Raw genomic sequence first — 13,668 nt, 5'->3', positions numbered from 1 at the left:
GAGTGCTGAAGTAAATGGTGTGATACCCCTGGGGCAGTTGTGTGTCTTTGCCAAGGGCAGTTTTGAAAAGTCAGTTCTGCAGTGTTATAATGTTCTCCTACGTTATAACACTTCCGCTCACGCCGGCACACATCCATCTGTCCTTGTTGTGCCCTACTGTCCTGCTCAGGTGATCTGAAATTAAATATATTTTATTATAACACATAAGCCAGCAGCCTTATTTTCTTTGAATTTCATACATATGCAACCATGTGAGCAAATGCTCTGTCAGCATATAGCAGCATAAATCTAAGCCTAATTATGTTATTTTATCCAGACACAGCAACTAACCTCTAATTAGCCAAACAATAAATGGTAATGTCTTGCTCTTCCATGTGGCCATTTGAGTTAAACTCAGTGCAGTAAAATGGATATGCAGCATTTCTATTTTTCAGTCACTTATATACACAATGGCCTAAGACCACGTGCTATTAATTATAAAACAGTTAACATTTACCAAAATTTGGCATCTTTTCACATCTACATTAAAGAGAAAGTTTAAATTTTGTAAAATAGAACGACAAAGAAGCGTACTTAAATACACAGAGAGGAAAAAGCAAACAAATATATATTTTTAATAGCATCTCTGCTGCACCACAACACTGTCCTCCAGATGCCTCTGATTTGTGCATCTGATTTATTCATGCAGTCAATTCCAATTCAAGCACCTTTGTTGTAGAGCAACAGAAACAGTGGAAAATCATCACTTTTTATTTGATAAGACAAAACAATGCAATGTAAGCTGGGAGTTGGGACTGTAGCTGCACACCTCCTGAAACATTATGTCATGATGAAAGGAGCTGGTATTGTGTATATTCAGCAAACACTGTTTTCTGGAAAGTCTCTTTCTGTGGCAAATTCTACTTTTTGAAGTAAACCTTTTTGTGAATCTGTTCCTCTATTTCCCAATATATTTCTCATTTCCTCTCAGTGACAGGCATTAAATACAGGAAGTGATTTTTTTTCATTAAAATTAAGTTTTGATAGTTTTTGACAGCATCACTTATCCCACGAAAAGTAAAGAGATATTTTTATTGAACTATTATTGTTTTTCTTCACAGCTGATTAACTGGAGACAAAATCTATGTCTATGTATTTATATCTGGTTGATATTTTTCAGCGACATTTTATTAAAGTAAATATGTTATTTATGTTTACACATGTTGTTTAGTAGCTACAGTGATGATAGTGATGGAAACTGAAGGAATACAAAGCTGCTCCGATAAGCGGTCTCTAAAAACTCCACATAGAAACATAAAAACTGTGCTTCCGTGCGTGTGTGTTTGTGTATTTGTCCGAGTGTGTGTGTGGCCTTTCTGTTTCAAATCTAAACAGTGTTGAGTATGCCACACACAGGCATCCTTCAAAATATTTCAAAAAGATCTTTCAAAAAGAAAGCGATTGAAAATCCTGAGGTTAAAAACATTTTTCCCCTGACAGAAATAGTAATATTGTTTTCATTCTTTTTCCCTGCAAAATGGTTGCGTGTATGGTCTGTGTGCGGCTGTGGAAGGGGCTCAGCAATTTTACACGATCTACATTTTAAGAAAAGTCGATAGAAAAAAAATATGAAAGAGAACAAGACTGTCTAATTTCCACAACCTTAAAGTTGGACTGGCAGGCTTTTTTGTGTGGTAAATGAAATGAGAGGCCTGGTGTCACACAATTCAAATGCACAACGTGGAAATAAATCTCCCAAGGCTGATCTACATAATAGTATTCGTAATGGGCCCAACAAATCTGTAACCAAAACAATTCTGTCAGGCTGACTTCAGGCTTTATATTTCAGACAGCAATGCACACAATCCTACTTTCAAAAACAAACATAGGAAACAAAACATCTGATTTCTGCGTGTTGCTATTTTTGTTCTTTTTAATAAGAGAGGCATCATTTGCTGAGAACCTCTATTGTCCTGTGGAAAGTGCAAAACAATTTCTACGAATCACTATCTCTAATATTTAACGATTTCTTGATCCAGTAGTATGCAGATGTTTCTTGCATTTGTTGACTTACATTTCATTTAATACAAACTGTTCATGTGTGGGTGCCATACAGACCATGCACTTAAAAAAGTGTCAATAAGGTTAGCAAAGCGTTTGTTAAAAAGCTGTCTGAAGCTAGAGATTGCTACTAACTAGAACCTAACTAACTCTTCACTGAGTGGCAGGTATAAAATTCCCACCTCTGACTAAAGCAACTAAAGCTTGCACAAGCTAAATTCAAACAGCTCCAGTCCTCAGCTTTTTGTCAATAAACAGGTCTGTTGTTTCTTTGATAAATTGTAACTCTAAAGCCTTCATGTGTTTTTCAGCCATCTCAAAAAAGCACATGAAGCTCATTTAAACTAACAAAACTGCTTCCAAAGTATATTGAAAGAAGCATCAGAGGTTTTAGAAAAAGGATTTCAACACTGATATACTAACATAACCTACTGACCAAAAGAGAGCTGACTCATTTAAAGAATATGCAACCTTTTCTACAGCTTTATATATTTTTAATACGTCTGTGCCACTAAATGTTTTGCAGCAGCTCAATCCTATTAAATATACATAAGCCTTGTTTCAGCCCTGACGGCAGATTATCTCCACCGAGAATGAAAATTACATTGCCTTTCTGGTTTCTCGTTGCATCTGCCTATGATTAACATGTTCTCAGTTTCAACGCACATTTATATGATGAGAGAGAGCTGGTTCTCTGGACGCTCTAAAATATCTCGCAGAGAAATGTTCGCATCCTACGTTCATGAAACTTTTTAAAACCACTTTTCATACCGTTGCCTTTACTTTTTATCCCCGCGGTCCTACTAAACGAAAAGGAGAGGAGAGCCTCTGACTGATCATTGCTGGTGCTCACGTCATAGACAAAAATCAATAACAACTATTTTTTCATGGATATAAAGTACTACATAATAAGCTGTCTTAAAACATTAAGCATTTGCTAACCTTTCAGTCAACCAAACTGCTTCCAGACACTGGGTTTGAGTGTGTCCTGATCCTGTGCTACGGACAGATTTGACCTCAGGCATAATTAGCCGAATAAAAGCATTAGTTATGCTATCAATATGATTTGCATAATGTGCCAAGGCAGTTTCATTCCTGAATGCAAGCGGTGTCCGAGTGACTTAAAATGCTGCAGTGACATTTCTTTGGGTCCTTTGTTCACACCTGTCAGGGGAAATGTGATGGGAGATGGCGGACGCAGCTGTGGCTTCCGCCTCCAGTGAGTCCACAAAGATCCTGAAGTCCAGTATACATCAACCAAACAGCAGCAAACATTTCTAAAGCAGAAATACAAGAGTTTCATCTTATGCTGACAGGATTCATTTCTTACAGCATTGACTCATAATCCATGAAGGTCAGGATGAAATGGAGAAGTGACATAATCTTAGTATTTTCCCAATGAGAAAATACATAAAATAGCACAACTGACTTACATTATATAATTTTTCAGAAAAAGTAAAGCATTTTCTAAGATATGCAAATACATTTCTCTCTTTAATACATGCAGCGGTAACAGCATCTAATTTTAACACTCTGCAGTCACTGTGCTCCCACTAAGAAACCCCACATAGAGCATTGACTTTGAGAGGACCAGCTTTGATATTGCTCCACCTCACAGGTTATCAATTGTCTTGGCTATGTGTGCCTCCGTCAAAATGACTTCAATACCAAAAGCTGTGTTATGAGTCATTTACACTAGTTCAAAAGTCAGAATGTTAGGTTATGTTGCCCTAGAGTAGGGCAGTAAAAGCTATCTTACAGGGCTCTTTAGCCTCATTTTAAGAGAATAATGCTTCTCATATTACAAGCATGCAGCACTGTACTGTTTAGGGTGCTAGTACTGCACATTTTCCATTTCCCTTTGCAGCATGAGAGGCAACAATGGCCTTTGGTTGACCCGTGGAAATATGACACGTTGAAAACCATCATGTCTTTCTTATTTCCAGAGTTCAACTTCGCTGTCTACTTCTGCTGCTGCTGTGTTTTGTCATCAAGGTGGGCATTCACATGAGACCTAAACCTTGAGGACAATTCAGTCTCACCTCTCTATGGCCAGTTGGTTTACCATTTCTTGCCCCATTAATTTTTATGATTGGTCCACCATTTGCATAACTGGTAGAGAAGGGAATGTGGACCTGAATGATTAAAGACAGAATAAGAGGCAGTCCTGTTCAGTCAGGCATATGGTGTTATGGGGCTACACAGCAGATGTGGACCATCATACCAACATTATTTTATGGATGTTGGGAAAACTTGAACAAGTGTAGCCAGTCATGGAAAGGTGGTGCTCTTTGCCAACTACATTGCCGATCTGAACAAAATAGATGCAGCTGTCTGTCATGTAATAACAGCACCTGAGACTGACAGGCAAAAGAAAACAACAGACAGCAGGTGTTTCATTTTTGTAGTTGTTTTCAGACTAAGAAACTGATTCATTGAGGGAATGGATGGCTGGTCCTCAGTATGAATCAACCTTTTACTGATTTTAACAGGAAATACCTTTGGCAGTGTTTATCCAACTCAGGTCCAGAGTGGTAAAATTATCAGTGAGAGGAAAACAGATGAAGTGTGAAAGCAATGTGAAGATAGAACTCAGCATAGGTAATGAGAAATACAGCAGTTCATGGATGAGTTTTAGAGAAATGCTTTTCCTCCACTGGTTACAGTGATATTAACGTCATGCAAAAATCACAGCTGTGTTCTTGGTTGGTCAAAGAAGCAGTGGTAGATGTAAAGTGGGATCAAATCCACATTTTGGCTACATCCCCAAGCAATGGTGGAGACCCATCTTACAAATATAGTTCCTGCCCATCCAGCTGTTGACAACAAAGGCACAAAGGAAGAGCACAAAGGAAACATGTCAACAAAAGGAGCTGAAATGATGTTTCTTTGTTTGATTAACGCAAGCTTTTGTGTGCACATTTTAAAACAGACACTGATATCGTGTTGGATCTGAGTTGTACTAATATCAAAAGATCATTTTTCATATTTGCTGCCATCAGATATATAGCTTTAATTGATTTAAAGTGCAGATTCTGTACACCCTGCCACACAAATGGCAACAGCAAATTTGTAAGGTTTTAACGAGGCTATTCATCAGTATCAGCAGTAATTCAGTCCTTACTGCTGGCACATAGTCTGCTGTTTTCTTCAGCCTTTTTTTTACTTTAATTTTTTAGCCACATAGTAAGGTAGCCACAGTTGCTCTTGGCATCAGTATTAACTTTACAGATAAATTTTTAGTTTAGAAAAAATCGACTCATCCATCATTGAGGTGTGTTGTAGCAATTATTGTGGAGGTCAAAGTGCTGTTATTATGATTCTACCAAAGAATAAGGTTCTATGAATTAAAGGACACTCTGACTGCACGTGCTCTCTGCTAGCAGGACTCTCTGTTCCCTGTAAAGAAATCCTCTTTGCCAAAGGCATGTGAGGCTCAAGGCTCAGACTGTCTCAAGAAAAATGAGAGTCACAGATTTGAAATTTCCTTTTGGTCAGACTAGGTGAAGCAATCATCAGAGTGTGATCATTTCTTGTGATGCTAGGCCTCCATACAGAGAGATCAGCACTTTCCTTGACTCACATCAATGCTAAGTGAATAAGAACAAATGTGAAAATTCGGCCTGCTTACGTCAAACGGGCCATGTTGCTTTCTTCTGGGCAGCGAGCTCAGCTCTGCCTGCAGAGAGTGTAAATGTTCTAGGTTCCCTCGCTGCCACCACATACTAGCAGCTAACTCCCGCACCACCCTGCCTGCTAACAGGATTATCCCCTGAGCTGCACTTACTTCAACAAAGTTATCAAGTTTAAAAACAGTCTCCTGGTGGCTTTTGTGATATCAAAGGATTGGTCCTCAACTTTGACAGGTTAATTAATAGTCAAGTTTTGCACTGCATCCCTCGAGGCTTGCTCGTCTTATGCCAGTTAAACACATTCACTGCAGAAAAGTTGATATTAATAGACTGCACTTGATATACTGGTGATTCAGCCACATGTTCAGTCCATGTGAGAATTTAATAAGTTCAATGTCTAAACAGGTGGCAGAGCGTGTTTCACTAAATAACGGCACACGGCGAACTATATTTCATTATCATAATGCATCAAATTAGCCTCATTAAAGGCTTGTGAAATGTGTAGCAGGGTGAGAATTAACATTTGTGTAATGTACCAAGGTGTAATGTAGATATGAAAATCTTCACAGTCCGAGGTGGTAGGAACATGAATATAAGGGAAGGTAACATAAGTGTGCTGTGGTTTGAGATGCAGCGATAGATAATATCATCCACAATAGACTGTGTATAAAACAAACGCAAAAAATAAACACAAAATATTCCCTTTATTTTTTTTTCTACCTTAAGACTACACAGGGTCACTGATGTAGCTCTAAGAGGTATCTACATTTGCATTTTATTTACAGCTCACTTTGATGTCCTCATATTTACACAGTCAAATAGAAGCGCTAAAAACACAGTGTTGAGAACAAACCAAAACTCGAAATGAGTCAACTTTAGAAAAAGATACAGTCTTCTGACGCAACAATTCTCAGTGCAATATTCCACAATGCAAATATCCATCATTCATATTATGTAGAACATACATATATAGTTTTTATTTTTGTTTTTTGAAAAATGTAAATGAATCGACCAGGAGCAGGAAAAAAAAACCACACCCATGTCCTTTTCACTTTTTCACTTGTACAGATTGAGACACTCAATCATGCTCTCGTCACACGAACATGTTCAAATGTTTTGTGGGAAAATTAGCAAGTCAAGAGTGTGTAGTGGCTTGGCATAGTTCAACAACTAACTGAATTTAAATCAATATCACGATTTCCAAAATAGTCTTGACTCTGCGTCCGTTTTCAGATAAAGAAACATTAAGTTGTCCCTTGCATTGCCCACCGAGGGAGATGCATGGGAGTTAAAATGTGATCACGAGAGTTATTTTCAAGGTTGCCATGTATAGACGACCTTTAGTCTGTAAACGGGAAGTAGTACACCTGCAGGTCTAATGCATTTCAGCCAGCCATGGGACCAAGCGGAGCCCTATCCTGGAGAATGAAAGCACTTTCAAAGCTGACCTGCAGGCAGCCCTTTGGGCAAAGGCAATTTGTATCTTTCATCTCACCCACAACACAACGCAAAGCCCATCTATCTCAACAGCCAATATGTTAATGTACCGTGTATCACTGATGAGATTAGTCACTGACCCTCTTTGTAGCCTCACTTTTATAAAGTATTTTTATCCCGAGCTTTATGTGACTGGACATTGTGATGAGGAATACTGACTTAAGATCACTGATAAACAAAAAGAGCCTTTCATATGCAACCGAGATCAGTAAAATGCATGTGGTCTGATGAAAAACACAGTAATTGATTTAACTAAACCACCTTTCATAGTTTATTCCATGTGTTCAAACACCCTTAAGCGTTGTTCAAGTACAACAATTAACAATAAAAGGGACAACAGTTCACATTTTTTTAAAATTCACATTTGTTATACTGTTAATTCATATAGCTATTTATAAAACAAAACTAAAAGATAACCCCAAACCATTCCTGTAAAATACCTTTTGTAGTTTAATACAGACATTAATTCCACAGTATTTTCTCACAGGGTTGGCTTTTCTCTGTTTTTATAATCGAGTTGTTTGACCACAGTCAAAAGAAGCAGAGAAGAATTTATTCGCTTTTCATTTTGTTCATAGAGAAAAAAAAAAAGAAGTCTGGTTATAAAATAAAATACACACCAAATAAAAAAAAGTGACCTCACATCCCTTTGTTGGCTCCACCACATACAATTTAAGCTTAATTAAGCAGTTTTGCTAATTTTAAAGTTCATAAAAAAGGCCAACATGCACAGTCACGGTGCACCGAAGCCTTCCAAGCTAAGACCACAAATGAGTATCGAGCTTCCTCTTTAAAAAATTACAAGACATCACACAAATGAAGGTGCTTTGACAAGTTCAGCTGGGTTCTGATGAAGGGCTCTACCGCCAACAGAAATCTCTCTCATTATTTATGGATGACTGGGGCTATGACGGTTTCAAGTATAAAAAAGAAGTGATTAAAAGAGAAGGAATCTCCTTGGCTGAGGCGCAGAAAAAGGCAGAATAGAGCAAGCTTGTGAATAACAATCTGCAAGTCTGTCAGCAGAGTGATCCAGTGAACATAATGCATTACCAATACTCCTCTTGGATTCCTTTGAACAGAATCACCAACAGGGATGAGGAAATGGAGTCACAAGACATCACAAATTTTCATCCTCTAGCAGCCGCACTTGGAGAGCAAAGACTGTTAAAGAATCTTCAAAAGGAGAAGGGCACTCTTCTATTAATACAGTGCAACTGATTGCAACCATGTTGTTTTCTTTTTTCAGTATATTAAAAACCAAGTTGAGCACAGTCAAAGAAAAAAAACATGTGGTCATGTACACAACTGTCTTTGGCAAGAAGTCCCATGTCCTACATCTGAGTCAGTCACTCGAGAGCCTCGTGTTCATGTCACCTTCGGCCCATTTCACTCTGTCTCATGAAATGAATGTTGTTGACACTGTCTGCCAGCTCAGGGTATTGGTCAACTGAAACCATGTAATATCCATCGTAGCCTTGCACCTTCCCTGAACCTAGGAGCTGCTGCTTCTCTCCTTCAGTCCAGGTTCGTGAGCCCTCTTCTCCATCCCTCAGTCTCTGGCGCTCTCGGGCCCAAGCTTGGGCGACAGCTCTCTGCCGAGCCAGCTCCAACACACGGGCTTTCTCCTCATCCACGCTACTGCCATAACGAGTATTCAGACACAGAGCGCCATACTGTAGCTGAATGTCAGTAATGCGCCTAGTCCTGCCATTGACAACAGTGTTGACCTGAGACACTGTGACATTGACGCCATTCTCTAGTGTACGTCGGCCCACTGTCATACCAATAAGGGCCAGATCTCCCTCCACTGAGCCCAGTTTGACAAAATAGTGGGTATCCATTCCCATGATAGTAAAGTGGAGGTTTTCAAGGTAGAATGCATCGTTCAGAACTGCAGCCATGCGACGGCCATCTTCATTGGCCAAGCTGATGATGTCAGCGCTGATGCGACCATCTCTGATAGCAAATTTGACCCCCTTGCCAAAGATTGAGCCACCAGAAGCAAAGATCTTTTTATCTTCCGTCTGAGGGCATCCAGCACTTTTGGCTCTGTAGATCTGGCCAAAACGTTCCAGTTTTACAAAGGCCTTCAGCTGCCTCTGAACTTCACACTGAACACCCAGCAAAGACTGCAAAAAAACCACAAAGACAATACTGTTAAGTTACGCAGCCCCCGCAACAGCTTCATACACTCAAATATATATTTTTGCTCATTCTCTGAGGTTGTTTGAAATCGTTCTTGCGGATATTTCCCAAATATTCACTTGTGATTGCTTCACATTTTGATTTGTAATCTTTATCCTTATCCTACTTTGCATGTGGAATAAGGAGCACAGTCTGATTTCAGATACATCCTTTTCAAATCTGAGATTCATACTGCTTCATTAACACTTCAAACATTTCAAACTCAGTGCTGTGACTACACAGCATGAGCGATTCTTTTTATATTAACGTGAGGAACATTTGACACTAAATAAAGTGTAAAGTATACACTACAATGTACACTATATATATATATATATACCTTGTGAGCGGGTGCGTGTGCATTCCTTCTTTTTTAATTAGACATCTTTATAATGTTACATGTTGAAAATAACAATGAAAATGCCTTTATTATTGGCACATAAATCCATAATGCTTTGATGCTGTGAATAATGCAGCTTCAAAGCATCGCAGCTGCCCCTACCTTGACACATAGTTAAGGTAGGGGCAGAGGTGTTTGTCAGCAAATGCAAATCTCCCTGATCATTTATGACAGGCATGATATTTTGAAAAAGGGTGAAACAGTCATGCTGTGCCAAATATGAAACGGGAATCTGCTGGTAACTAGTGTATATTGTTCCTTAAGGGTTTACAAATGTGTACATACCATACTGCTTTCAGCCAAAATTAATACTTTGTCCTAATGCTACTTGACAAGAGATATTTGTCAGGAAGAAAGAAGCATGTTAAAAAGAGGAGAATGAAATTAAATGGAAGCCAGCCAACACCACAGTATCTAAGCAGCAGAAAAAAAAGCTCTCAAGCATCGCGCCTTCTTGCCATCGCCTAAGATAAGAGGTTGTGAACATCCTGAGGAATTTTTGTCAACCAGTCACATCTAAAGTTTCCCTGACAGTTTCTAATTCCGTCTCTCTGTGCTTTTGTTAAAGGATGGCTAAGGGTTGGAAGACTGGGTGGGGCTGAGAAATGAAGAGCAGGCTGCAGTGACCGGCATATCTGCCTGTTCTTTCATGTGACACCACAACCTGCTTCAAGAGGAAACAAAAACGGGGGTGGGGGCAGCTGTACTGTAGGGCCCCCAGGGAATCATTGCCTGGGGGTACGCTTCACACCATGCCACTCCATGTTTGTTTACCGTGCCAGTATGTGACACGGTCAGCTGTCCCAGGGCAGAAGAGGAACAGGGGGCAATGTCCTCCACTTTACTAAAGCAGCCTCCCAGGACACTCCCAGAGAGGCATCATTCACATAGCATGCTGTGCAATCAGCCTCCAGCACGAGCCGAAATGAAAGATCAAGCCTTGTGCAGCACACAGCTCATCTCTCTGGCCCCCTCACAGCATTTTTCAATCTGTGGTGGATTCAGCAGCATGGTGAAATAGGGGCTTAAATGGAACAAGATAGAAAGGCAGGCATGAATAAAATAAAGTTTTAAAAAAGCCATTTGTACAACACATAGCATGTACTGTTTTAAAGTTGCACTGCACCTAATTGGGCCGGTGTGTCCATCTGCAGTGGGGATCAAATGCATTAAACGCCTAAGAATACCATTTTGGAAGCAGGAATTCTAGATAAGAATAACACGCTTCAACATACACAGGAAAACAACTAATTATCTCAAACCTTCCTTACATATTATTTATAGTACATATTCAGAGGTGTGCTGAAGGCAAAACTCCTTCACACAATCTTGCAATCGAGGCATACTTTCTATTTAAAGATATACTAAAGTCTGTTATGGGTATTTTTGAATATGTAATTGAAAGGCTGAGTCTGTAGATAAAACATGTCCTTTCAGTTATATTATTAATAAAATGGACCTACTTATGTTTAATACTTCAGAGGGAAGTAAACATAGATGAGCTGAATATAGTCTCATATATGACTAATTTAATTTTAGCATATTGAAAGTCCTTCTATCCTTCTAAGAGTGTTTTTGAGAAACCGATGGTAAAAAATTTAAGCCACCAGATGTCTGATTTTCTTAGCAGTTAAAGCAATCAGAAGTGCATCTGTGTTTCTGAAAGAGTGTTGCATTTATCGTCTGTAATCTACAACGCAATTCCCTCAGATCCCCGCGGATCTACACTTAGGCACTGAAATACCTGCAGTGTCTTTTGTTGCTCATTTATAGATTGGCACCTTTGGAGAGTTCAGAGGTTTCTTTGTGGAATGTTAGCCACAAGCTTTATGCACGAGTTAGTCCCAGGGGTTCTGACAACAACCCTTTCAAAACAGTTTACGTTAGATGAAGAAATAACTGGGATTGTTATAGATTTACACTACGCATATATGATGTGTAACATTACAATAGGAATAAGTATTTCATTTCCAGTGTAATTGACTAAAGTGTTGCTGAAATGCCTGAGATAATTCATTTTTTGATTACAAATACTTTTAAAGGACTCATGAGAGCAGGAGCACTTATCAACTATTCATTTGCAAATCACAAATTTGCATTTGTTTCTATTCACAGTAATTTTGAAAATCTTCACCTTTAGTGTCATAGAATAAATATTGATGGATAAATTCTGAAATAAATGGGACACCAACTAAAACATCACTCAGACATTTATAAGTTGTTAAGAGCTAAATACTGCATGACAGTTTATAGTAACAGTGGGGGTTTTTGCCAGTTTTTTGTGTATCCATGTTTATTAGTCTGCTGGTCAGATCAGAGAATCTTCCATCACCCCAGTAGCTTTTAGACTTACAAATAGATGAGAAGACATTCTAACCAATACCGGCTATGTTAAGGTTGCAGCCAGAGTGTAATGCAACATGAATCTTCCCTCTTGATGGGTGGCATTCACTAGTCTAGCTGTAACCAAACCCAAGAACAACAGTGGCCTGTTCAATAATTCAGGTGAGTTGGGGGCAACTTAAAAGGCCTGATAAAAGCGAGAATCAAAGCATGTCTACTACTTCTCAGACCTTGGCTAACAGTGTAAGGCTGAGATGAAATCAATGGCCAGTGGTAGAAGAAAGGGAGAGTGAATTTTCCTAATGGCAGGACAATTACAAGAGCTATTTAGCCTGACCCCATTCCCCAAGATGAGGACTAGGGAAGCAACCAGCATACCGGGCGATGTTTTGGCCTGATAGCTGCCAGCTCCTTTGGGAGTCTGGCTACATAGACTCTGCCCATTTGCTAATGATGTTGGAAAGGAGAGGGGCAGAAGTAGAAAGCGATCCGAGGTAAGATGAAAAGTGGGATAAGTAAGGATGACTACCTTGGTGCTATCCCATTCCTGCGTCTTGATCTGGGTGCGAACTAATTCGTAGGATGGCTCCATGGCCTCTGTGCTTGGTTTGCGGTAGCCGGGGATAACGTTGTACAGTTGGAAGCCAAAGGTCACCAACCAGCTGTTCACATCTGCGGGGGAAGGGTCAAAACAAATGATATACATATTCTATTAGTAGACACAATCGTTTGTGGCTTCAGAGGAACTGTGAAGAACTGTGAGAATTAATTTGTTGAATCTGAACAGTTGACATTTTGTGGGCGAGACTGTTTCCATGAAACGCTCCTACCTCGGCCAGACCGCTTGATTTGTTTGTGATAGTGGAAAGCTATGCTAAACACTCAAGATAGTTGTGATAATTCGTGTCCACTCCTGCAGGTGCCACACTAATGACACGCAGTTGGGTTACGGAAATGCCAAGTGACATCTGAGAGTGCCTGCTGTGCTGATAATTATATTCAGTAATTTGGTGTCATTTCAAGGCAGCCAAGACTTCAACACGAGATATTTTGAAGACTCAGCGGGCTCCTCTGCATTAATTTCTCTCTAATGAGATGCTGAAAGAGAGGAAAGTGACGTGTCTGAGATTTAAATACATCCAATCATGATAATGTGGTTCTTCTAATAGCAGCCACCGACACTGTGGTTATAGGTGCTGCTGCAGTCCCCTATAGCATGCTGTCATATTTTATGAATATCACAGAGAAGGCTACAGGTCTTAAGAAGAGAAGCAAAGCCTGTCCAACCTGATCGATTTCTTTCTCGCGCCCTTCCATGTGTTTGTTACAGACAGCATCATTGCTGTGACACTCGGGGTGCAAGTCTCTCACACATTGCCGCTGCCACATTGTGGCACCTGACAAAGCTTTTTTAAATATGAATTTGTTTGAGGACAATGAAAGGACCCTGGCAATTTAGTGAGAGGAATGTAAATGTCACTGCTATCAATCACAATTGAGGCAAACCCACTACAATATATCTATCTAACAGTCTATTTAGCATTAAAATGCCATTGAGCCCCTAATGGT

At 39.6% G+C, this 13,668-nt stretch overlaps 1 protein-coding gene across 8 annotated transcripts in view; it reads right to left on the bottom strand.

The window, feature by feature from the left end:
* Positions 1-6,645: 6,645 nt before the first annotated feature.
* tenm4 (teneurin transmembrane protein 4) overlaps positions 6,646-13,668 on the bottom strand; it is a 163,804-nt gene continuing 156,781 nt past the window's right edge. For all 8 annotated transcript variants that reach the window (XM_085381075.1, XM_085381074.1, XM_085381076.1 and 5 more), the window contains 2 exons: positions 12,629-12,771; positions 6,646-9,301 (listed from right to left, as the gene is read on the bottom strand). In XM_085381075.1, the coding sequence (XP_085237201.1) occupies positions 8,543-9,301; positions 12,629-12,771 (902 nt within the window). In that variant the 3' untranslated portion in view covers positions 6,646-8,542. The remainder of the gene's footprint in view (positions 9,302-12,628; positions 12,772-13,668) is intronic.

This window comes from Rhamphochromis longiceps, linkage group LG14 (assembly GCF_057381845.1).
Source record: "Rhamphochromis longiceps isolate RC_006_pf linkage group LG14, R_longiceps_female_GT1.1, whole genome shotgun sequence".
In the NCBI taxonomy this organism is placed as follows: Eukaryota; Metazoa; Chordata; class Actinopteri; order Cichliformes; family Cichlidae; genus Rhamphochromis; species Rhamphochromis longiceps.
Note: the sequence above shows the minus strand (reverse complement) of the source record. Positions and strands in the feature narration are given on the sequence as shown.